Source organism: Chiloscyllium plagiosum, chromosome 4 (genome assembly GCF_004010195.1).
Source record: "Chiloscyllium plagiosum isolate BGI_BamShark_2017 chromosome 4, ASM401019v2, whole genome shotgun sequence".
NCBI classification, from domain to species: Eukaryota; Metazoa; Chordata; class Chondrichthyes; order Orectolobiformes; family Hemiscylliidae; genus Chiloscyllium; species Chiloscyllium plagiosum.
In genome coordinates this window covers 83904716-83931719 of record NC_057713.1, presented here as the reverse complement: position 1 = coordinate 83931719, position 27004 = coordinate 83904716, and the positions used below count along the sequence as shown (strand labels likewise).

Here is a 27004-nt window from a genome sequence, read left to right as displayed (position 1 = left end):
ATTTTTTTTAAATTCCATATCATCCTGTAAAATAGGTAATATATCAATTTCTGACCACGCTGCTGTATATATGGAAACTAAGGCGAGGAATAGTGGGACATCCCCTCGGCATTGGCGTATGGGCCCCTTCTTAATGAAAGATAGTAAATTTGTAAAGTACTTCTCTCAAGAATTTAAAACTTTTTTAGAAATTAATTCAGGTACAGCTAGCAACCCGTCAATGATGTGGGAGACCATCAAAGCTTACACGCGAGGCTTGATCTTCTCCTACTCAGCGACCCAGAAGAAATTAAAAGGAGAACAACAGCGTTTGCTTGAAGCCCGCTTAAAAGCGGCTGAAACAGCATACACTGATAGACCTTCTATTATTAAATTGCAAAGGATTACAGCTCTTAGGACAGCTCTAAATACTACACTTACTCAAACGGCTAAGAGGGAAATATTATTTGCAAAGCAAAGGTTATATGAATATGGCGACAAACCGGGTAGATACTTAGCATTTCTTGCAAAGCAAAAAAAGGCCCCTCAGACTATTATGTCTATCAAGGAAAGTACGGGTATTTTGACCTTTAGAGAATTCTATTCTGAGTTATATAAATCACAGGATTGTGAAGATAGGGCGAAGAGGATGCAGTCATTTTTTAAAAATTTGACTTTTCCAGACCTAACTCCGGAACAAGTATCGGTCCTAAATGCTCCTCTTACACCCCAAGAAATAGTTGATGCAATTAGGCACCTTCAAAATGGTAAGACGCCGGGCCCAGATGGCTTTCAAGCTGAATTCTATAAAGAATTTACAGAAATACTGGTTGGTCCACTTATGGACATGTATAACTATGCATATAGTCAGGGCTGTCTCCCGCCTTCGCTGAAAGAGGCAAATATCTCTCTTATCCTTAAAAAAGGAAAGGACCCAGAAGATTGTGCATCATACAGACCAATATCCTTGCTAAATGTAGATTTTAAAATCCTCTCTAAAACGTTAGCACTGAGACTAGAAAGGGTACTGCTACATATTATAAAGGAGGATCAGACGGGGTTTATTGAGGGCCGTAGATCATCCAATAATGTTAGAAGGGCTCTGAATATGATTCAAGCTTGTCATCAGGGAAAGATACCAGGAGTAGTGGTTTCATTAGACGCGGAAAAGGCATTTGATAGGGTCGAATGGTCATATTTGTTTTACACATTGGAGAGGTTTGGCGTTGGACAGGTGTTTACCAAATGGGTCTCAACATTGTATAGTGATCCCAAGGCAGTTGTGGTTACCAATGGATTAGGCTTGGATAGCTTCAGTGTGGGTAGGGGCTGCCGTCAGGGATGTCCCCTCTCGCCATTGTTATTTATGCTAATAATTGAACCACTAGCAGAAGCTATACGAGCTGATCCTAATATAACGGCCCCGAGGATTGGTACAGGTAAACATAAAATTACCCTTTATGCAGATGATGTTCTTCTATTCCTCAGTAATCCTCTGATGTCCGTACCTCGCCTAATCCAAGTTATTAATACTTTTAGTGCATTCTCAGGCTATAAAATTAATTTATCAAAATCGGAGGCTATGCCAATGGGTGGCCTTGCTATGATACCCCGCTTAGCGGACGGATTCCTTTTTCCCTTTCATTGGTCCCTGGAGGGCTTCTTATACTTAGGCATTTTTATTACTCCAGTATTTGGTCAGTTGTATAAGGCTAATTTTGTGTATTTACTGGAAAGGATGAGGCAGGACCTCCAGAGATGGGGAGACCTACCAATTTCCTGGTTGGGTAGAATAGCATTAATCAAAATGAATGTCCTGCCCCGTCTCCTATATCCTATGAGAATGCTTCCGGTGATGCTGCTGAGGATGGCTTTATGTAAATTATATGGCTGGCTGGGTTCCTTTATCTGGAATCATAGGCGGCCCCTCATTAAGCTGAAGAAGCTACAATTTCCACAGGCAAGGGGTGGATTGGACTTCCCAGACTTTAGGAAATATCAGTTAAGTTCCCTATTAAGTTACATAGCTGATTGGGTCTTGTCTGATCCACAATCAATCTGGTTGGACATCGAGGCCTCTCAAGTAAAATACCCACTTATTAACCTTTTATTCTCAGACAAGAGGAAAATCATTACAGATCACGGTAAAAACCCTATAATACTCATGTTTCTCATGTTTAGGGGATCTATTTAAAGATGGGGTCCTGATGTCTTTTGAACAGCTGCGTCAGAAATTCAGATTACCTAATGGAGACCTCTTTCGATACTTCCAAATTCGAGAAGAGGACTACGTTATTAGATAGTCTTTATAAATCAGATAGAGAATGTAGTGTCCTACGACCAGTGGGAGTATCTTCCGTCAGTACTATTTATCATTTACTACATGATGAAGTATCGGGAGATATGGATAATCTGCTTAAAACATGGGATCAGGATTTGGGACTAGAAATCTCTATAGAAACGTGGAATGATATTTGGGAAAATGATTAGATTACATTACATTACATTACAGCGTGGAAACAGGCCCTTCGGACCAACACGTCCACACCGACCCGCCGAAGCGTAACCCACCCATACCTTTACATTTACCTCATACCTCACACTACGGGCAATTCCGCATGGTCAATTAACCTGATTCCAAAATTCCAAAACTAAGAGGGCTAACATCATAACTCTCAGCATCCCCAACATTCTAAAAATCGTTCTGAAGCACGACTTTTCGAACTTTCCCTCCCTGGACACGTACGGGAAGTGACTATTTTCTATTCTTTCTTTCTGTGTAAGGAAAAATATTTTGGTGAACTGGGCGGCTGAGGGCCCCCTGGACTTTCAAATTGGCACAGATTAATTATGGAATATATTCCCCTTGACTTCCTTACAAATATGGTGCACCGAAAGACCGAATTATTTTATAAAATATGGCAGCCGTTCTTGAATTACATAAATACAAATATTTCGGCTATCCTAACAAGGGCTTTTATTTAATTGAGATTACAAACCTGGCTGGTCCGGGGCCCCTCGGGGGAGGAATCCCGCACGAATACGGGTTTTATTACATCAGATGTTAACACATTCCGAGCATGTAAGAGACTTAAATATACACTCTGGTTAGTTGTAGGTTAGATTAGTAGATAGTTGAGTTTTGTTTGTTTTTTTTTCTTCTTTTTCAGTTTTTTTTGTTTTTTTGTTAAATTTTGGCTATTGTATATTTGAGCTAATTGCATATCAATGTTTATATCTGAGAGTTTTGTTTATTTTTGTAAACTTGTAAAAATGTTAAATTTCTAATAAAAATATCTGTAAAAAAAAATGGTATTTGGATGGGGATATGAATAGGAAGGGTTTGAGGGATATGGGCCGGGTGCTGGCAGGTGGGACTAAATTGGGTTGGGATATCTGGTCGGCATGGACGAGTTGGACTGAAGGATCTATTTCCATGCCATACGTCTCTATGACTCTATGACTGTAAAAGAACACTATCATTTTATTAATAGGAGACTTCTTAAGCACTATTGAAAAATCACAGAAAAGACTTGTCAAAAATGAAATACTGATATCATGAAAAAGTGTATGAATAGTAATAATTAAGTTTCTCAAGACCATATTACAGTGAATAATTTGTGTGCACTTTCTTATACTTACAGTGTTATCACTAATGCTTAGTAGAAAGCTAGCTAATATTTTGCTATTCAACTGTATGAACAGTTGACTGACCCAAAACATTACATATGGCTGCCAACTCAAAAGAATGTTGGAAAACTGAGAGGACTAAATGAAATGCATAATATGATCATCAGAAAGCTTCATTTATGACTAATTGTTGCAGTTCCTCCCATCATGTTAGTGTTTCATTATTTACCTTAGTAGTCTGACAATGTGAAATGAATGTCACTTTAGCAAAAGGATCTGAAAGACCAGTATTATCAGCAGCCAGAAGACCTCTTGCTTGGTACATATGGCACCTTAGCTGAAACGTGTGATGATCTGTTCAATCCAAAAAAGTTCAAAACACAAGATGTTAAAGATGCAGAGACATTGATTAGAAATATAACACTTGGTTCAGTAATAATCCACTGTTAGCAGTACTTATCATCATTGTTCAAAGAAATCAAATCACAGCCTAAACCTAATGTAATCATCTCCTCTTTCGTGTGCAGGAGCTAGAGTCATAAACCTTTTCAAATGCAGACTATGTGAAAGATGCTGTCTGCTAGATTTTCATAAGTAGTTAACATTTTCCAAGCAACTTTAATTTGGAAAATGCGAAGTACTGCACTTTGGCAAAACAAACAAGAGCAATAACATACAATAAAATTAGGACCCTCAGTGGTGTTGTAGAACAGAGAAATCTACAGGTTCAGATACGTAATTCTTTGAAATGTTTGTCACAGGTGGACAGGGTGGTTAAGAATGTTGAGGTTGTACAGGATGTTGATGATACCTTTTCCAGAGTACTGTGTGCAATTCTGGTCATTGTGCTCTAGGAAGGATATTGTTAATCTGGAGAGGGTTCAGAAAAGATTTACCAGGATATTAAGAACAGAAACCAGACAAAATTATGTTTGGCATATTTTTTCGTTGTTATCCTTTCATGGTTGGTAGCAAGGCCAGGATTTGCTGCCCATCCTTAACTTCCCTTGAACAGCATGATGTTTTATGCATGTTCAAAAAAACAATAAGTGTCAATTAAATTGCTGTGAGTCTGGAGTTACATATAGGTCAGACTGGGTAAGAATGTCTTTTTTTAAAAAAAGTCAAAGATATTTGTCATGGTCACCATTACTGAGAGTAGTTCCATACACCAGATTTTACTAACAGAATTTAAATTCCACCAGCCACCGTGATGGGATTTGAACTTATGTTCCTACAACATTAACATGGATCACTACACCTCAGTGAAAATATCAATATGTTGGCATCTCCTCAATGCTTCCATTGTCACCTGTGAATTCATTAAAAAATGGAGGGTTTGATTATAAAAATAGGTTGAATAGGCTGGGGTCTTTCTTTACTGGAGCATAGGAGGTTGTGGGGTGACCTTATAGAGATTTATAAAATCATGAGAGACATAGATAAGGTGACTAGTAAGGGTCTTTTCTCTAGGGTGGGGGACTCAAAGTTAGGGGGCATATTTTTAAAGTGAGAGGAGAAAGTTTTATGAAGGACATGGGGGCAACTCTTTTCCGCAGAGTTTGGTTCATGTGTGGAAGTGGTGGATGCAGGTATGTTACAACATATAAAATTCATTTAGCTACGTACGTGAATAGGAAAGGCTTGGAGGGATACAGGCCAAAAGCAGGCAAGTGGGAACTAGGTTAGTGTGGGAACATGGTCAGCATGGACTCGTCGGACTGAAGGGTCTGTTTCTATGCTGTAAGACTCTATGACTCTAATATGTTACAGATTGCATTAAATTTGCTTTGGTAACAATTTAAAATACCTTAAAATACATCTACCCACATTTGCTGTATAAATAAAGCTCTGTATGTAAAACAAAGACCTCTGGATGCTGGCGATCTGAAACAAACAAAAACAAATTGCTGGGGAAACTCAACAGGTCTGGCAGCATCTTTGGAGATAAAACAGAATTAACCTTTTAAGACCACTGATTCTGCTTTGGAAGTGATAGCAAGATAGAAAAGGTGTATTTACGCTAATGACATGAGTTGGAGGGGAGAAAGAGAGTATGGATAGGTGCAGACAGAGCCTGAACAGAGAGAAAAGGTGGATAAAGGGATTGTTGTCGGTAACCAGGGAAAAGATGCTAGATACATGATAACTGGGGCTATGAGTGGGAGAAAATGGTTTAGCTATGCTGAAAAAGCTCATGACATGGGATGGGTAAAAGACATGGAAGAAAAGACATGCTCAATGCAGCCTTCAGGACTCAACATTAAATTCCACAATGTTAGAGTCTAAAACTTCCTTCATTGTCTTTTGATGTCAACGGGAATAACTGGTTGCACTCTAGTTGTGGAAAAATCTCACCATTAATACAGAAAAGATTAAATACAGAATTAGTTATGAATTGGAATTAAGATCCGTCACACCTACCTTTATAAATAATACTGAGGGGTGGGGAAATCCCATACGCAGCGTTACTTTTTGATGGCATTTCTGGATCAAATTCATTGGGCAGATTTTCCAGAATAGCATCCATGTGTCTGGTTGGACCTAACCATAGGTTAATATCCACTTTTGCTTGCACAGGCCATCCTATAACACGATTTCCTGGCAACTGAAAAGATACGCATGTCAAAAAATGACATTGCAAGAAGCGCCAATAACAGCCATTCAACAACTTCTAATCAAAATAGAACATTCACTGAACTGAATAACTTCAGCGTTGAGTGGGGAAAGTAGGTACAAAATAGCATTGATATACTTAGAGTTTATGTTTTAATTCAGTTTCAGATTAAACAAAGAAGTTTCCTTTTCCACTGCAAACTTATTGATTCCTGCAGTTACCTTGACTATGCATTCCCACACCCTGCTTCCCGTAAAGACTCCATTGCATTCTCACAGTTCCTGATCTCTGTCACATCTGTTCTGATGATTCCAACTTCAACAAGGGGGCCTCCGAAATGTCTACCTTCTTTCTCAACTGAGGAATTCCCAGCACCATGGTTGACATGGCCCTCAGCTGGGTCCAACCCAGCTTCTACAGTTTGCCCTCACCCCGTCTCTTCCCTCCCACAACAGCAATAGGGTCCCCCCTTTTCCTCACTTACCATTCCATCAGCATCCACATCCAGAGGATCATTAGCTGCCATTTCTGTTACCTCCTGCAGGATGCCACCACCAGACACATATTCCCCTCCCTTACCTCGTCAGCCTTCCACAAGGACCATTTCCTCAAGGACTCCCTAATCCACTCCTCTTTCATTCCGTACACACATCCACACAACACCTTTGATAATATGTATAGGTGGGAGAAGTTCAAGAGGGCGATGCCAATTTGGAGGGTTGGATCTGGGATAAGGTGGGGGGAGAGGAAATAAGGAAACTGGTGAAATCGACATTGATGCCATGTGGTTGGAGGTTCCCAAGGCGGAAAATGGGGCATTCTTCCTCCAGATGTCGGGTGGCTTGGATCTGGCAGTAGAGGAAGCCCAGGACTTGCATGTCCTTGGTGGAGTGAGAGGGGGAGTTGAAGTGGTCGGCCACAGGGTGCTAGGGTTGTTAGGTGCGTGTGCCCCAGAGATGTCCTCTGAAATGTTCCGCGAGTTGGTGTCCTGTCTCCCCGGTGTAGAGGAGACCACATTCAAAGCAACGGACACAATAGATGAGGTGTTTGGATGTGCAGGGAAATCTCTGCCAGATGTGGAAACTGATGCAAAGTAATTATTCAGTTCCTCAGCCATTTCCTTGCTCCCCACTAATATCTCTCCTGCATCATTATCCAGCGGTCCAATGTTCACCTTTGCCTCTCTTTTGCCCTTTATATATCAAAAGAAATTCCTACATTTACTGTTTTAAAGCATTGAAATATGCTTGAGCTTGCACTAAATGTTGAAAGAACAGCTTGGCCACCTGTTTCATAGCTTTTACAGAGTTTTTAGTGATCTTTGAAAGCTCAAATGGATTCTGCTCAGCAGGGTTTGTTTTCCTAGCTGAGTAAGGAAAAGTGAGTTTATTTGTTTTGACACTTTGGAGCTTCTGAATAGAATAGTGGTTTATTAAACAGCTATTCAAGTTATGTTTGTTCATTTTGACAGACCTATGAGATAAAATACATCCAAATGCACTGGTGAGTTGTTTATTTAATGGACACCGTGAGAGTGTTTGGGGAAAGAGAGGGGATAAAAAGGGTGAAAGGGTTGAGGGAGGCATATGGTGTGTTAGCTTTTATTGGTAGAGGGATTGAGTTTCGGAATGATGAGATAATGTTGTACCTGTACAAAACCCTGGTACAGCCACTTTAGGAAGACATTTGTTGAGGTTCCCCATGGTAAGCTGATGAAGAAGGTGAAGTTGCATGGAGTCCAGGGTGTTCTAGCTGGATAGATAGAGAACAGGTTGGGCAACAGGAGACAGAGAGTAGTAGTGGGAGGGAGCTTCTCAAAATGGAGACCTGTGACCAGTGGTGTCCCACAGTGATCCGTGCTGGGAACCACTGTTGTTTGTGATATACATAAATGATTTGGAGAAAGGTGTAAGTTGCCTCATTAGCAAATTTGCAGAGGTAAAGTAAGACTAGTGACAGTAGCAGATAGTGAAGGAGACTGTGAGAGAATACAGCAGAATATAGATAGATTGGAAAATTGGCAGAGAAATGGCAGTTGGAGTTCAATCTGGACAAATGCGAGGTGATGCATTTTGGAAGATGCAGTTCCAGAGCAAACTATACAGTTAATGGAAAAGTCCTGGGGAAAATTGATGTACAGAGAGATCTGGGTGCTCAAGTCCATTGTTCCCTAAAGGTGGTAATGCAGATCAATAGGGTGATCAAGAGGCATACGGCATGCTTTCCTTCATTGGAGGGGGTATTGAGTACAAGAGTTGGCAGGTCATGTTACAATTATATAAGATTTTGGTTTGGCCACATTTGTGTACAGTTCTGGTCACCATACTATCAAAAGGATGTGGATGCTTTGGAGAGGATGCAGAGGAGGTTCACCAGGATGTTTCCTGGTATGGAGGGTGCTAGCTATGAGGAGAGGTTGAGTAGATTAGGATTATTTTCATTGGAAAGAAGTCAGTTGAGGGGGGAATCTGATTGAGGCTTACAAAATCATGAGAGATGTAGACAGGGTGGATAGCAAGAAACTTTTTCCCAAAAGACGCAATTACTAAGGGTCATGAGTTCAAAGTGAGAGGGGAAAAGTTAAGGGGGGGATATGCGTGGAAAGTTCTTTACACAGAGAGTGGGGGGTGCCTGGAATGCATTGCCAGCAGAGGTGGTAGGGGCAGGAATGATAGTGTCATTTAAGATGTATCTGGACAGATACATGAATGGGCAGGGAGCAGAGGGATACAGATCCTTAGAAAATAGATGATTTAGATCGAGGATCTGGATCAGTGCAGGCTTGGATGGCTGAAGGACCTGTTCCCGTGCTGTAATGTTCACTGCTCTTTGTTCTTTGGAGTATTGCGTACAGTTCTGGTCACTGTCTTATAGGAAGGATGTGGAAGCTTTGAAAAGGGTTCAGAGGAGATTTACTAAGGTGTTGCCTGGTATGGAGGGAAGGTCTTACAAGGAAAGGCTGAGGGAATTGAGGCTGTTTTCATTAGAGAGAAGAAGGTTGAGAGGCGACTTAATTGAGACATATAAGCTAATCAGAGGGTTAGATAGGTTGGACAGTGAGAGTTTTTTTCCTTGAGTGATGATGATTAGCACAAGAAGACATAGCTTTAAATTTAGGGGTGATAGATATAGACAGATGTCAGAGGTAGTTTCTTTACTCAGAGAGTAGTACGGGCATGGAACGCACTGTCTGCAACAGTGGTCGATTCACCAACTTTAAGGGCATTTAAATGGCCATTTGATAGGCACAAGGATGAGAATGGAATACTGTAGGTTAGGTGGGCTTCAGATTGGTTCCACAGGTCAGTGCAACATTGAGGGCCGAAGTACTGCGCTGTAATGTTAGAAGTTCTATGTTTGGGGGAATGGGACAGTAAGGGCGGTTTGATCAAAATCAGGGAAGGTAAGGGAATTCAGAAGTGTGAGTGAGGCAATGAAGGTGAGGCTACTTAAGGGGAGTTGTGGTTGTGGTGGAGAAGCATCCATAAGGGTTTCTATACTTGCAGGCCTAGGTTGGGCTGCTGAACTGTTCTCTAAGTGAATGTCAGGCGCCCTCCCACACTCAGGGGCACAACAGATGATCAGGCATACCAGCTCACACACAAGGATCATCATACGCCAATGGGCTTTAGCAAAATGCCTGTGACTTGGAGTCAGAATACCCATCTGTCTATCCTGTGGAACAGAACAATGCACAGCCCAAGAAAATGCAAAGGAATAATTTGGCTATGTTTTCTTTCTCTTTTAAGATGCAATGTAAGTTGAAACATTTCTATAGCAAAACAAATGAATACTTTAAGGAATAGAGACTGGATCATCCCACAGTTTTTCCCCTTCTCATCGTTTTTCTTAGAATACAGGATGTCCTTTGCTTGAATCCGTGCATATGCAATTCTCTTGTTGCCGCTGAGCATCCAAATGAACACATCTGGAATAGTATGTTGTGGCTGAAAATAAAGAAAGAGAGAAAATAACTAAGCCTTTTGTTTTTAACTGAAAAGTCAAAATATTACAAGTTCTGGAGATCTGAAATGAAAACAGAAAAATCCAGCCTTTCAGGCATCACCTTTAGAGAGGGAAACAGAGTTAACATTTCAGTTCTGGGAGCTTTCTTCAGAATAGACAATAGAGTTCAGGAGGTGATGAGTGATCACAGATGTGAACAGTAAGCTTTTTGGGCCCTGCCAAAGGACAGGAATGGAAGCAAGTGGAGCCCAAAAATACCAGCAGTGACCAAACTGCCAGTTTCCCAACCCTGTTCCTCATGGATTTGTATTTTGACCAACATAGGTTAGGGGCAGGGAGGATAGTCTGCCCTCGCAATGCAGCCAGCCCATTAGACTCATATAATCCCTCCAGTCCGTAAGCAGCCCATTTGGCCCATCAAATTCGCAATGACCCTCAACAATGTATCCCGTCCAGAACCACCCTGTCCCTGTAACCCTGCATTTTCCGTGACGAATCCACCTAACCTGCACATCTTTGAACTCTGGGCAGAAATCAAAGCTCACAAAGAAACCCACACAGACATGGGGAGAACATACAAACTCCACACAGCCACCCAAGGGTAGATTCGAACCTGGGTCCCTGGCACTGTGAGGCAGCAGTGCTAAAAACTGAGCCAACATGCTTCATTAAGAACCTTGTTAATGGTAAATTAAAGGTGCTAGACAAGAATTAAAGGACTCTCCTGAATTTTCCAGATGTGCCTACATAACTCCAACACTGTATTAAAATACTGATGCATCACTGTGTTGCCATCCAACTGGTAACCCAATACTTTAAAAGCTGTGCTGTAAAATTAAATACAATGCACATTGTTAAAACAAATAACAGATATTAAGAGGAAAGTATCTCCGGGAAGAGCCTTGTAATATTATCACTGGACTATTAATCCAGATACACAGGTAAAGTTCTGGGAACCTGAATTCAAATCCTGTCATTGCAGATGGTGGAATTACAATTCAATAAAAATCTGGAATTAAGAGTCTAATAATAACTGTGAATCCATTGCCAATTGTTGGAAAAGCCCACCTGGTTCATTACTGTCCCTCAGGGAAGGAAACTGTCATCCTTACCTCATGTGGCCTACATTTGATTCCAGATGCACAGTGATGTAGTTGACTCAGTTAGGGATGGGCAATAAATGTTGGCCTAGCTTGCCTTAATGCCGTGAATGAACAAAAATAAATTAAGTGGGGAAAAATACGGGACTATTGAGAAAGGACAGGTGGGTGAGGGAATGGAGAATGGGACTAATTGAACAAACTCTTTCAAAGATCTAGCATCAGCATGATGGGCCGAATCAGCTCTTTCTATGCTGCCCTTTTTCTATGGCAATTATATATATGTATGACTGGTCTGCATTGAAGCTCTGTGACTGGACCCCACATGTCCATAATTCTATCCAGTGTTGAGTTAAAGCCTTCTTGAAACACACTCATAGATAAATGGAGATGGTTCCTGAAGTGATTAGGCAAAAAACAAACAATATGAATGTTAACACAGAGAAAGTTGCTGCCTCATCTTTAGATTCCTTTACCAGATTGACAAACTAATGTTTAATTACAGTGAAATATTCCTTTCTATTCTTGACTGCACTGTACCTCATCTGCAAGAAATCGTAATTTTTGCATCCAGTTCTGAATTTCACGCAGCCATTCATTCATTGACATCTTCTTCTTCTCCTGAATCATTGCCCTTGCTTCATTGCTTATCAGTTCCTGGAATACAAAGAAAGATTGAGCAAGGTCATGACTGTGAAAGCTGACTTTGATGGTTCACCAAACAATGTTTTCTTTCTTCGTTTCTAGTTTTCTGTCAGCAGGTTACACTAAAACATGTATCTGCAGGCATACATGTCACTCAACAATCTGGAGAGGGGATCTGGAGTTTTTGACTTTCTCCTCTATAGTCCAGCAGTGCTCACCTACTTTAAAAAAGCACCTTAAAGATTATGTGAACCTGGAATTCAGTTTAAATTGATGGAAATTCTTTCTGCTAATTGTAATGTTCTGCCTGGAAGAGGTCTGAACAGTCTCAGCTGAATTCCTTATAGGCATTGGACAATACAAGCAAAACAAACCAATGTTTCTGCACTGAGGGTTCAGAAGAGATTTACCAGGATGTTGCTGGGAATGGAGGATTTGAGTTATAAGGAGAGACTTGGACTGTTTTGACTGAAGTGTAGGAGGTTGAGAGGTGACTTAATAGTAATTTATAAAATCATGAGTGGTATAGATAAGGTGAACAGCAGGTGTCTATTCCCTAAGGTGGGGGATTTCATGACTAAAGGGTATATTTTTAAGGTGAGAGGAGAAAGATTTTAAAAAGACATGAGAGGGAATTTTTTTTTAACACAAAGAATGGCTTGAGTGTTGAATGAACTTTCAGAGGAAGTGAGGGATGCAGCCTTTAAAAGATATTTAGATATTCAGACAGACTAAAAATGATAGCTCGTGGGGGAAATGGAAAACTCAGAATGATATGGCAGCTTGTCCTTTTTCTCTTTGAGATGAGCAGTCTGTTGATGCAGACTAGATCTGACTGGTATCAAACTGCATCTGACTATACTTGATGCTGTTATTGAGTGACTAGTCAAACCTTCTATTTCCCGGTAATGACATTATTGTTTTACTCAGCAAAAACTTACACTTCTCTTTCAAACAAAAATATGCAAATCTTAATGTCCTGGAAAGAATTCCAAATGAATGGTTTCCACTGGTAGTGTTAAACATCAGTGGGCATAGATGGAGAAAGCATCATAGTTTTCAGTTACCTTCTGCATTGTACACATAAGTGTCATATGTTGGTCTGTATCCATGATATAAAGGAGCCAATGTCAAAGGCTCGAAGTTCAAGCAAAGGCATAAAGCAATTTTTTGAGTTGAGGAGCAAGCAAGAAAATGGAATTAAGGCCATAATGAGATCAGCACTGACCTTGTTAAGGGCAGATCAAACTCAAGCAGCTAAATGGCCTACTCATGCTTCAATTTCATTGAGACAAAGTGAGGTGACAAAATACTCATCACGGGCAACATATGGAGACATTTTAGATCTAGCTTGTTGTTTTATTTGTGAAGTTTGTTTAGTGTTCCTCAACTCAATTTCCAACATTAAATTAAACAATGCTCTGAAAGCTGGATTTCTTTAGCCCTATGTTTGTTAAATGAAAAAGATACTATCATCAGCAAGCTGGGCAAAATGGTTTCACTCTGTGCCATAATGACTCTATGATCTGGAAATTGTAGTTAAGCATCACAATTATATGATGCTTAATGTTTTTGTCTCAAATTTCTCCATCCACTATTTGCAGAGGCATTAAACCCATTTATTCTAAATGCATGAACACACCAACCATATTTCCAGGCTCATGTTGTGATAACCCTGGAGCAGAACTGCTGTTTGAACTACATGGTTACTGTTTCATGCAATCCAAAAACCATTTCTTTCATAGCATGCCCTCCTCTTGTCTTAAACTTGCAGTTCCAAGATTTTCCGTATCAGTCTGCCTCTTTCTACTTCACTTCTCACTGCAAATGGAGGTCCAACCCATAATGCCACAGCCCTCACCACTTTGGATTTGGTAAGGAGGCAGATTCCAAATCCAACCCCACTGGAACAGGAGTTGAATCCCTTGCCCTCCAATCTGTTCGCCACCTGCCCTCCAAAGAGTCCAAGTTACTTTGACAAATTTTATATGCTTATCACCAACTGCGATTCTGGATAGTGATGGTAGAGATTGTGATTTTCTTTCCATCGTATGGCTGACCAGGAATCTCTCTTGCTCTCTCTATAACCACATGACCTGGCTGTGTGGTGGAAGGATTTACAAGTTGAACCTGAATCTATTCGGCCATGTTGCAAATGCACATTCTTGACCATCAAGTCCTGGAGTGGCACTTGAAGCTAGATGCTCAAAGGCAGAAGCCACTAGGCTACAAGACTTCCTCACTCCTTAAGAGTTACAGTATTGCAAAAAATAAAAACCTGTCAAAATACAAAATGCAATCAAAAATTGCAATATTAAAGCTCCAAATCATGAACTTCATGATCATGTTGGAAACTAATAAAATGAAGCGAAATGTATTAGGCATTTGAAGTATGCTATATTGCTTACAGAGGCTGCATAAGAGTTTAGAATCAGCTGTGCATATCCTACTTTCTATTAGTTAGCCAATTTGATATCATTTTCTTTTGGAAGCAATTTTAACTTTAGACCATTTTAGTTTGGTCTGATTAGTACTAAATTGAATCTAACAACAACAGAATAGCTGCAGTATGCCAATCCTCATCATATATTGGCACTTGCCATGTTTAAAAGCTCCTGCATGTTTTGGGAAGTAAGTACCTTTTACAAACATAAAAAATAGGGCATAGTGCAGGAGACTACAGAAATTAAACATGAATCTTCCCTGAACTCTTCTATAGGAGAAAAAAAATTATCAGGCATTAAAAGAATGGTACATTTTTAAAGTTTTCTTTGCAAACATTCTTTTACTGTACAGGGCTGAGAAGAAAGTGGTTGAACTGGTAGTCATGATTTATTCAATCGGGCCACTGATGGGTTGTTTGTTTGATCAATGTGGGAAGGTGGAGCATGGGGAGATGTATGAGCAATAGCTGGACTGTGGACACAGGATTGTGAGCTGATGTGATGGTACTTTCAGAAACCAGAACAGGCAGCCCCACCTATAAAAGGACACAGGTGTCAGTTCAGGACAGACCTGAATAAAGCCTGAACCCAACAATTTTCACTATAAAGCTCTCAAAAAGAGAAGTTAAAAATTATTTCTTCATTGTGCCAAGAGGGGGCAATTTTTTGATGCTCTATTTCATTGGCCTTTGGTTAATTCTGAATTTAAATAATGATCCAAATTTATGTTAGAACGCCCAAAATAGAGAGTGTGCTGATTGTCCAGGATTCCTTTAAATTACAGGATTGGGTCTATTATTAATATAAGTTGTATTTTGTTTTTACAAATTGCCATCAGATAGTAAAGACCTTGGTTATTGCTAAAAAAAAAGACACATTTTGTCCCAGATTTTTGTCTTGTACTCATCAGCACATTTCACAAGAATTACCAAAGTAAATTACAAAGTGTAAAAGCAAATTACTGCAGATGCTGGAATCTGAAACCAAAAGAGAAAATGCTGGAAAATCTCAGCAGGTCTGGCAGCATCTGTAAGGAGAGAAAAGAGCTGACATTTCGAGTCTAACTGACCCTTTGTCAAATTTTCTCTTTTGGTTTCAGATACCAGCATCCGCAGTAATTTGCTTTTATCCAGTGTTTAACCCACTGCCACCTCTCTTCCAGGAATGCCTGCCTTGAAGAAGTACCGCTCTTCTCTCTGACAGGATTTTCGTTTGTCTCTCTCCCCCTGTCCACCTTCACTGCTCTCCTTTTCTCTCTCAGTGTTAGACAAGCTAAGACTCGCTTCCACAGCCATATTTCCTTCCTCAGTGACCAGCTTTGACAAAGGTCAGTTAGACTCGAAACATCAGCTCTTTTCTCTCTTTACAGATGCTGCCAGACCTGCTGAGATTTTCCAGCATCTTCTAAATTACAAAGTATACTGTGTGAGAAGAGAGTGCTGATTGCTTGGCAAGTGGACTCAACTTGGTCAGGGCATTGCCATAGACAATATATCAGTTGGGTGATGACTAACAATTAACTGTTAAGCTTTGTTTAAACTTAAATCAAATAGGTTGGCTTTGATGCATTCCCCTGGGCCAGAGGCTGTTAACTATTAGGTTCAGTTGAAACAACACAATGTATGTACACATTCTTTCTGATGCAAAGAACAAGCTCTGTGTATTAATACATGTTGTTTCCATATCACACAAGAACACCACACTGCAAACTCGAATGTTAATATTAAATTTGTTGTTAATACAAGATGAAACATTTCATCCCTCTTTTTTAAGGAATATTCTTAAAAAAATTGCAATTCAAATCTTTGGTCAATAGTTGAATTAGGAAACAAAGCACTTGGATGTCTCAAAAAAATACTAGTTGCTGCCACCCTGTATTTACTTTCTTGCTTCCTCTAATGGCAAATCCCCCTACGCCCAGAAATGACCTTTCTGCAGGCCACCTGCCAACAGACTCACTGACCTTGTGCTGGCTCCAGTCCAGCAAGCTGCATCAGGCCACGAACTCCCCAACTCCAACTCTCTGAGGCCAAAGGTTTTGGCCTTCATGCTCTAAAGGATAAGGCGAGCTGTCAGTGCTGTCTGTCAGTCAGGCACTTCACAGTTAAAATCCCCCCACTACTTTTCTTTACCCCACAGTAAACCTCAAGGAATCTATTGCAACAGGAATTAATTATGGAAAGATGGCTAGAAGAAGGTGATGGGAATTTACATGTGCAATTGTCTTTTAGCTGCTCTGTACTTTAACAGTTATAAGACGCATCATGTCTTAACGGCCAAACACACCAAAATATTTCTTTGGAGCTGCTCACTTCTGCAGAAGTCCAGCACAAACTCCAATGTTACACCCAATTTGGTTTCTGCCTGATTTTCAGTGGCTGAGCAGCAGCAGCATTGAGATCACAGTCTTTATACACATTCTGTTCAGTCAGTGTCCTACCAGTTCCATCCTGCTGGTACTGAAGCGTTTCTTGTCAAGCGCCGTTTGTTCAACACCTTCCATTTCCTTTTCAGTAAAGCTGGCAAAATTTCTGGAATACAAGTCCATTGAGCTATTAGTTAGATAAGTGGTGGCTCTTTCACAGTAAAAGGCAATAGTTCATTGCTAGCGCTGAACTTCAAGGGAAAGTCCCACCAACTGGCTATAGTTAACAAAAAACTTTGAAGAATTGTCGTAAATAAATAATTTGCTTCTTATCATCCTGTAATTCTTCTCAGCACCTGAAGAAAGTCAAAATCACCCCATTTATCCTTCACTCCTGATCATTATTCAGTGGCATGATGGGAAGCCTCTGAATCATGTTCTGACTGAAAGTATGAGATGAATTGACTACAATTCTAGATCATAGAACCACAGAAGCTCTGCCTCTAGACAGCTATTATTGTACATAAATAGCATTGGTACCTACCTGACAAACTGAAAAAAATGCCCAAGCATGCCTTATCCATAAAAAGCTATAATTTGATTGATTACTACCCCATAAGCCTATTTTTAATTCTCACTAGTGTGACGGGAGTGTTGAAAAATGTGTTGCTGGAAAAGCGCAGCAAGTCAGGCAGCATCCAAGGAGCAGGAGAGTCGACATTTCGGGCATAAGCCCTTCTTCTGCTCCTTGGATGCTACCTGACCTGCTGTACTTTTCCAGGAACACATTTTTCAGCTCTGATCTCCAGCATCTGTAGTCCTCACTTTTTCCTGACGGGAGTGTTGTCCACATTGCTATAAGGCATCAGACAGTGACCGACAATGTATCCGCTGATGCTGAGCTCAGTTTCAAACGAGCCACTTGGCTTCAGTACAAAGCCTTGGGCTAAACATGAACAAAACAGTTGAACTCCAGCGGTGTGACGAGAGTGACTGTCTTTGAAACCAAGACAGAATTTGACTGAGTGTGGCACCAAGGACCCCTAACAAAACTGGTCAACGAAAACGAGGAAGAAGACTTCCCATTGGTTGGAGTCAGTCTTATACAAAGGGAGATTGCGTGTGGTCGTTGGAAGGCAATCAGCTCCAAGACATCTCTGCAGGAGTTCCTCAGGCTGGTGTGCTCGGCACAAACATCCTCAACTGCTTCAATGACATTCCTATTTAAAGATCAGAACTGTGAAAAACCACTAATAACTGCATAATGTTCAGCACTATTCACAACTCCTCAGATACTAAAGCAGCTGATATCTGCATGTAGCAAAGTTTGGACATCATTCAGGCTTCAGGTGATAAATCTCATGTACTATATACATATGCAGCATAAATGCTAGTGAATGACCATCTTCAACAAGAGCAATTCTAACCACCTTCTCTTGATATTTAATAGCTTTACTGCAATCAATTCCCCTACATGAATATCCTTTAGCTTATAAGTGAATAGAAACTTAACTGGATATTTCCAAAATCTATTTCATGAGATTCCTAATTGCCTTTGAGAAGTTAATGATAAGTCCCTTCTTGATCACACTAGTGCATCTGTTGAAAATATATCTGCAATGTTCTTAGGGTAGAGTTTCAGAATTTTGATTCAGCAACAATGAAGGAATAATGACAGTCAGGATAGTATGTAAGAATAGGACAGCAAATTGTAAGCAGTGGTATTCCCATATGCCTGCTATCCTTGTTCACTTAGACATTAGAGGCTGTAGGTTTGGGAAGTCCTGCTGAAGGAGCCTTGATGAGTTGCTGCAGTACATCTTGTCGATGGTACACACTGCCGAGATAAGGAAGGAAATGTTGAATGGGAAACCAATCAAGTAGGTTGCTTGTCCAGATTAGTGTTGTGCTTCTTGAGTACAGCTGGAGCAACAAAGGCCAGTGGACAATACTCCACCACATTCCTAAACTGAGCTTTGTCCATGGTGAAAAAGACTTTAAGTCAGGAATTGAGTTCCTCACTGCAAATTACCCAGCCTATGACCTACTCTTGAATTCATAGTTTTCATGCAGCAAAGGAGAGTTAGAATGTGGCGCTGAAGGAATTTGAATTCAATGAATAAAATCTGGACATGTAACCTAATCTCAGTAATGATGATCATGAAACTATCATCGATTATTGAATGAACCAATCCAGTCATTTAAGAAAGGAAATCTGATATTATCTTTCATTCCAGATACACACTAGTGTAGTTGACTATTAACTGCCCTCTGAAATAGTCAAGCAATCCATTCAGTTCCAGGGCAATTAGGGTTGGGTGATTAATGCGGGCCTTACCAGTGATGTCACATCCAGTGAGTGAATATACAGAATGAAGTGCAGTTTAAGGCCTGAGGTGTTTATTCAGAGTCACTTAAGTTCCAATAAGGTGATTCCATGAGCATAACCCTTGCAAAGATCTTAATGCAGGGCCTTGGTGTAACTATCACCGAGAGTATTGTATGCTGGTTTTGTTTTCCTACCTGAGGATATATTTTCCATTGAGAGAGTGCAGAGGAGATCCACCAAACTGATACTGGGGATAGTTGGACTATCCTTTGAGGAGACATTAGTTTGACTGGGCTGATAGAACTGAAGAATGACATCCTTACTTCTGAACTCAAGTCTTCTTGCAATGAAAGCCAATAGATCATTTGCCTTCCTAATTTTTTATTGAAATTGCTAGTCTACTTTCATTATTTGGTGTACAAGAGTACAACAAGAGCTCAGAAGGGACAGAAAGGACCTGATTGAAAGGTATAAAATTCTAACATGGCTGACAGACTAGTTGTAAGGAGGAGATTTTGCCTGGTTGTGGAGTCTATAAACAGTGGACACAGTCTCAGGACGCAGAATAAACCATTTAGAATTGTGATATGGAAACATTTCTTCACTCAAAGGATAGTGAACCTGTGTAACTCTCTACCAGAGAAGGTTGTAGAGATCAAATTATTGAATATTCTCAGGAATTGAGAAATTTTTTTTCAGACTTTCAATGCATCAAAGGATATGAGGAGAAAGTGGGAATATGGCATTGAGATAGAGGATCACCAAAAATCATTTGATAGGCAGAGCAGGCTCAAAGGGCCAATTGGCCTACTCCTGCTCCTAGTTTCTCTTTTTCAATGTTTCTATGTTTTTTGACAATATCCAGAATAAATCACCCCACTTGATTGGCACCACATTAACAAATATTCACTCACTCACTGTTCAGTAAGAGTAGTGAATACCATCTACAAGATACAATTCACCAAGGTTCCGTAAACAATACCTTCCAAACCCCCAACTACTATCATCTACTAGGACAAAGGCAGTAGATACATGGGAGCACCACTGACTGCAAGTTCTCTCCAAGCTACTCACTGACTCGTAAATATGTTGCTATTACTTTAGTGTTACTGAGCCAAAATCCTGGAATTTCCTTCCTAACAACATTGTGAGTTTGCCTACAGCACATGGCCTGCATCTGTTCAAGAAGGCAGCTCACCACAAGCTTCTCTGTGACAACTTTGGATTATCTATTTGCGTGGGTTTCCTCCGGGTGCTCCGGTTTCCTCCCACACTCCAAAGATGTGCAAGTCAGGTGAATTGGCCATGCTAAATTGCCCGTAGTGTTAGGTAAAGGAGTAAATGTAGGGGTATGGGTGGGTTACGCTTCGGCGGGTCGGTGTGGACTTGTTGGGCCGAAGGGCCTGTTTCCACACTGTAAGTAATCTAATCTAATCTAATCTAAACTAGGGATCGGCAATAATTACTGGTTCAGCCAGTGACATCTACATCCATGAATTCTTAAAAATCCAGTCCTTTGGCATTTCTTGTTTTTTGGTCACCAATTTATTCTTCTTAATTCTAATCTTGCTTTTCTAATCTAAATTCGTTGTTGACTCGTGACATTTTCTGTGTTAGTGAAAGTATCTTTGGATTATCTATTTGTTTTAAACCCTTTGTTTAAAGATTATTCAGTCAAGTACTGAATATATATGGTCCTCAATATAGAGTAGAGCAACATTATTTAAACAGGCAAAACATATCCGCTCTCACATGCCAGGAATTAAAATCTACAAGTGGAGCAGTAAAATGCATCGCAATCTAGCAGAGACTTAACCATAAAATGTAAAAGTTATAAATAGAAACATGAATTCCAAAAAAAATCAATGTAAAAATAAATTACTGCAAGCATCCTTGAAATATGTTTGTACTCTACAGCTAAAGGAATGAAATGTAAATTGCATTCAATTCTGGTCGCCTCATTACAGGAAGGATGTGGAGGAATTGAAGAGAGTGAAGAAAAGGTTTACCAGGATGCTGCCTGGATTAGAGGAGATGAGTTATAAGGAGTGGCTAGAAAAACTCGGATTGTTTTCTCTGGAGCAGCGGATTCTGAGGGAGACTTAAGAGAAGTCTATAAGATTATGACATGCATATATAGGGTTGACAGTCAGAATCTTTTTTCCAGAGTTGAAATGTCTGAAACTGGGGGTATGCATTTAAGGTGTGAGGGGGAAAGTTCAAAGGAGATGTGAGGGGCAAGTCTTTTACACAGGAAGTAGTAGGAGTCTGGAATGCACTGCCACAGGTGGTGATGAATGCAGTTACGATAGGGGCATTTAAGGAGATTTTAGATAAGCACATGAATATGCAAAGCATGGAGGGGTATGGACCAAAGGCAGGCAGAAGGGATTAGTTTAATTTGGTGTCATTTTGACACATCATGGGCCGAAGTTGTTCTGTACTGTTTATGTTATATGTTCTAAATTTGAAAATGGAAAGGCATTTGGGTATTGTGTTAGTATTATTCCTGTATGCGTTCTCAGTTGATATATCAGAGTCATTTTGAGTATTTTACCTGCATCTGACTATAAATTCCCATAGAATAGCTTTCATCTTCTTATTGACTCTAGAATCAGAAACCTTCATGCATTCTTTGATTTCTTCCAAATCTTCTTCCTAAATAAGAAGTTGAGATAATGGATAAAACTGTCAAGCTCCTTCGTCTTTTTTGTGGGGTTAGGCCCACTATATTGTAAGCAGTTTGCCTCTTAAATAATCATTGCCAAGTGTGCCACTGATACTTAAACTTCAGTGAATGATTACATATATCACATCCACTTTCACACTTGGGATCTAACTGCACAGTGTACACAAAAGGCTCTGACATATACATATGCCTCATGCAGATGATATGGATTCTGTAGAGAAGCAAATACACAATTCATTATAGTTGGCCAACCACCTGAGTCGATAACCAATTAACATTCAGTTCCCCAGTAATACAGATATCGATTTCTGCTTGACAGTAAAAATTGTGGTCTGTTTCATGGATGTCAGCAAAGATCAAGGCAGTGATAGAGCGATTGTAGTGTTGGAAAAGGAGTGTTGTGGAAGCCAGAAGCTTTGATAATGCAGAGATTGTGGTAAAGTTAATGGTGGGATCCTATTTAAATTGATCATTCTGCCTGGTCCACAGTCAACCAGCCAGGTTGAGCGGCTGATGAGTGGAAAGGTCAAACTGGAAGGATAGGGTAAAGAAGGGAGGAAGAGGAAGATCATAGGTAGGTGTTGAAGAGATCATGAGAGATAGGAATATTAGGCACTCCTGCTCGCTGGGCCCACAAGCAATGCTAGCAAAGATATTTACTGGATCCAATCCCACACTCATTTCAGTTACAAATCACTGGGGAAATCACAGCTGCTTAAAAGTAGCATATTGAAATAACTAACCTGCCCTTCCAGGCACAGTTAGTCATCCAAACCCCATGTCAATGCCCTCATCACCACAATTGACCCTAATTAAAACTGGAAATAAGTAGATTTGAAACAAGTTGGTATTGGGTTTCAGACTTTTGACATTTTAACCACCTTTTATGCCCATCTCCCAGGTGGGAGGAATTGAGGGAAGGGTGTTTCTTGCAGTTGTGCAGGAGGAGAGTTGGTAGTAGTTGGATGAGTGGTAGTTGGGTCAATGTCTCAGTCAGTGTAGGGACAGATTGAAATGGGGGGAAGAAGGATGAGGAATATAATAAAAGATCATATGGTGGGGGGCACATCAAGATTCCAAGATGACAATGGAGAGGAGGGTATTAGGGGAAGTTAGAATCTTGGAGCAGGATGTTGGCTGGTTTGTGAAGTCAGGAGGAATTCCTGTTCCTCATGGTTCACAAACAGGTCTGTATCTTATGGACACAATCCTAGCCCCAGTGTCCCATTCCACCCACCAACCTTCCTTTTAGCAGCTTCTTTCAAAAGCTCAAACTGAGCAAGATGCCAGCTGAGAGTGACTCTTGTTCAATCACACACCTCCCTCTCTACCTTTGTAGCAGAAGAGAGCGCAGATTTGAGGTGGCTGAGGTTGGATGAGAAACTTTCAAAGCATTAACTTTTCACATGACCTAGGATTTAAATTTACCCCAGGAGAGCAGAGATGATCACTGCTATGTGGAAAGGAGAAAAGGTTGATCCATTTGGACAGACGAATTATTGAGAGAGGGTCAGAGAGAAAGTCAACAAGATCAGTGAAGATGGAAGAAATTAATTATTAGATAGTTTTCAAAAAACACGAACAAGCCTGTCAGCAATTTTGTCCAGGACGTTAGAACTGTGCAGTCGAAAGATTTGGTCCTCCCAGTGACTCTTGACATACATGCAAGGTTTCTTGTTATTAAATGGCAAATAGTAGTAACATCTGCAAACAAAAGAAGGAACCCAGTTAGGATCAGTTAGCACATTTGTTACTTGTGTTTTACTATTTGAGACAAAGATTTCAGGGAGACTGAGGACGAGGAGAGTCAAAGCTAAAAGTTAAGTGTTGGCCCTATTTTCCACATGGTCTCCTTGTCTGGATTAACAGAAACAGAAAAACTTGTGTTTACAGAGTTATCATTGGAATTCTCTGCCCTTCTTCAGTTCCAATTCTTCCTTAATTTTCATCATACCACCATTGGCCAGGCCTTAAACTCTGAAATTCCTCCCCCACCCCCAATTCTCCTTTTGAGACACTCCTTAAAGCCAACCTCTTTGACCAAGCTTTTTGACACCAGTATGAATTTCTCCTCAGGCGATGATGCCCCTGGGAAGCGCCCTGACACATTTTACTGTGTTAAAGCCCCCACCCCCAATTCTCCTTTTGAGACACTCCTTAAAGCCAACCTCTTTGACCAAGCTTTTTGACAACAGTATGAATTTCTCCTCAGGGGATGATGCCCCTGGGAAGCGCCCTGACACATTTTACTGTGTTAAAGGCAAGTACACAAATGCAAGTTGCTGCTATCCCTGTAAAATAAATTCAAAAGCATACACAGTGAGGCAAATCAGACAAAATAGATGTCAAGCCATAGAAGAATGTATTTGGGAGGTGACCTAAATTTGGTCAAAGATGGTTTTTAAGAAAGGAGGGATGTAAGGGAGATGGCACCTTCAGCATTGAGTGTTTAAATGAGTGAAGCCATTGGTGGGGCTAAAGGAGGGAGACACAAGAGGCCAGAAGCAGAAGAATGGAATGTTTGGGGAGTGGGATTTATAGTACTGGAGAGGTTAGGGAAATGGAGGAGCAACAGCATGAGGAGGATTTCAGCACAATCCATTGGGTGACTTGGACTTAATACAGATCATCTAGGGTAGTGGTGATGGTTGAACAGAATTTAGTGCACGTTAAAATACAATTGGCAGTGTTTTGAATGAGATAAAGTTTATATAGTAGAGAGGATTTGGTGTCAGTCAAGAGATTTTGAAGTAGCAAGAGTTTAGCATTAGAAATACTTCACATTATATTTTGTAATCCATATTAAAAAGCAATCATGCTGAGTATTTGGTGCCTGCCATATTGGAGATTTAGGGACAGCATATTGGTGGCAGGAATTGATGGCTGGGTTTTGGTGGCTGGATATTGATGGATGTGCCTTAGGGCCACTGTGATCTTCCAAAATCATTCTAATTGCTTTCAGAAGTTGGAGAACACTTTCCTAGAATGCTTTTCCTCTGAATTTGCTTCAGTTTTAAATTTCATTTATTTTTGTACTAGTTCCAGGAATTGAGAACCATAAATTCAAAGTCATTATGGCACAGGGGGACCATTTACTCTATCAAAGTCTTGCTAGCATTTTACAGGACAATGTTGTCAGTCCCAGCCTGATGCTCTTTTCACTTATCTCTGTAAGTTTATTTCCCTTAACTGTTCATTATCGAATTTCTCTTTGAAATTGTTGACTGTCTGTCCTCCATCGTATTTTAATTAGTGAGATTAATAGGATCATGATATTTAGTTATGATGTGACTGCATAGGATAGGTTTGAGCTACTTGACCTAACATCCATCATTTCCATATGTTTGCATTAAAGATTTAAGTGGGTCATTGTTCGACAAGAATTTGTGTCCATTAGCACATTCACCATGCTCACAATAGTATAGACAATTTATCAGTATCTCAGGTGTCCCATTGTAACCAGCATAGCATTATGCTAACTGCTGATCACAAACACTTGGCTGAGCTCGTTTGGTGAAGGAGGATGGAATTTCAATGCTCTGGGATTACCATTGGCATAAACCTGTTGTTGGCATTTGAAATGTAAATACAATGGTGGGACTGCACAGAAAGTAGAATTTTGGAACTGGAGTTTTGGTTTTGAAGCCAGCCCATAAGGAGGCTAGTTTGACAATCTCCCATCAAGACTTTGGTTTAAGTGATTTGGAGATGCTGGTGTTGGACTGGGGTGTACAAAGTTAAAAATCACACAACACCAGGTTATAGTCCAACAGGTTTAATTGGAAGCACACTAGCTTTCGGAGCGGCAATCACCTGATGAAGGAGCGGCAATCACCTGGTGTTGTGTGATTTTTAACTTTGGTTTAAGTGGTTAGTCTTTACAGTTTCGTGGAACTCGTCTCACATAATTTTACCCATTTCCTGCCACACAAATCAACTATACAAAAAAGCAGCTAGCACTGAAGTTGCACCTTCAGTCAGTTGACTTTGACTTGCATAATCTGAGGATGCAGCACACAGATGGGTGCAATAAATGTTTTCTCAACCAACACTTGTTTACAAAATCAAGAGTTTTTGTCTGGGAGTGAACAATATCATTTACTTTTCAGTTTTATCACATATGATTTTGGTAAAAGGCATTAAGTCAAAGACAAAGAAGGAAACCTCCTGCTAATGACTAGCTACTGCCCTTACCTTGGGTGATGAATCAGTACTCCTTCATGTTGAATACCAATTAGAAGAAGCACCAAGGCTAACAGGGTCACAGAATTGACTCTGGTTGGAGCACTCCAAACTTCATCACTAAAAACAGCTCAGAAGCATCACTGCTGAAGTCCGAAAGAACTTACCTGCCAGATTGGGTTTGCAGCATGTAGAGAGGAAGCCAACAAGAGGGAAAAATAAACTATTGAACTTGTCTTCACTTATCTACCTGTCACAGATATGTTTGTCCAGGATTGTTTTTGGTAGGAGAGACCACCTTACAAACCTGTGAAGACAAAATACCTTCCTTATTTGAAAAACTGATGCTCTTCATGATGTTGTGTGACACTACCACCATGCTAAATAGGACAAATTTCAATCAGATCTAGCAACTCAAAACTGGGTAGCCATGAGATGCTGTCAGCCATCTGTAGCACCTGAACTGTATTCAACTGTAAAATGTAAACTCATAACCTGGCGTATCAACCACTCTACCATTAACTTCAAGCCTGGGTATCAACCCTATCCACTAAGGAGTGCAGGAAGACACGTCAAAAACAACAAAAGGAAAACTTCAAAATGAGGTGTCAACATGGTGAAGAAATAAACACAAGGCCACTTGCATGCTAAGCAGTGAAAGTAGCAAGTGATAGACAAGGCTAAGCAATTCCTGATGAAGGGTTTTTGCCCGAAACGTCGATTCTCCTGCTCCTCTGATGCTGCCTGATCTGCTGTGCCTTTCCAGCACCACACTCCCGACTAAGCAATTCCATAACCAACTGATCAAATCTAAGCTCTTTAGTCCTGCCACATTTAGTCACTGATGCAAGCAGACAAATAAAAAACTCACTGAACGCCATCAAAAGTGCTGTAAAACATGCTGCTCACAAGCACTCTGCTATTGGCCTCATTAAACCTTTGGTCCAAATGTGGACAAAAGAGCAGAATTCCAAAGGTAAGATTAGAATGACAGCTCTTAGCATCAAAGCCCTATTTGATGGGGCAGCACAGTGGCTCAGTGGTTAGCACTGCTGCCT

At 40.4% G+C, this 27004-nt stretch overlaps 1 protein-coding gene across 3 annotated transcripts in view; it reads right to left on the bottom strand.

Annotated features, from left to right (window-relative positions):
• The window catches only part of fer1l6 (fer-1 like family member 6), a 146951-nt gene that overhangs the window by 70018 nt on the left and 49929 nt on the right, over positions 1 to 27004 (bottom strand). For all 3 annotated transcript variants that reach the window (XM_043688527.1, XM_043688529.1, XM_043688530.1), the window contains 7 exons: positions 23348 to 23468; positions 21633 to 21733; positions 16822 to 16912; positions 11833 to 11949; positions 10021 to 10173; positions 6034 to 6217; positions 3839 to 3963 (listed from right to left, as the gene is read on the bottom strand). In XM_043688527.1, the coding sequence (XP_043544462.1) occupies positions 3839 to 3963; positions 6034 to 6217; positions 10021 to 10173; positions 11833 to 11949; positions 16822 to 16912; positions 21633 to 21733; positions 23348 to 23468 (892 nt within the window). The remainder of the gene's footprint in view (positions 1 to 3838; positions 3964 to 6033; positions 6218 to 10020; positions 10174 to 11832; positions 11950 to 16821; positions 16913 to 21632; positions 21734 to 23347; positions 23469 to 27004) is intronic.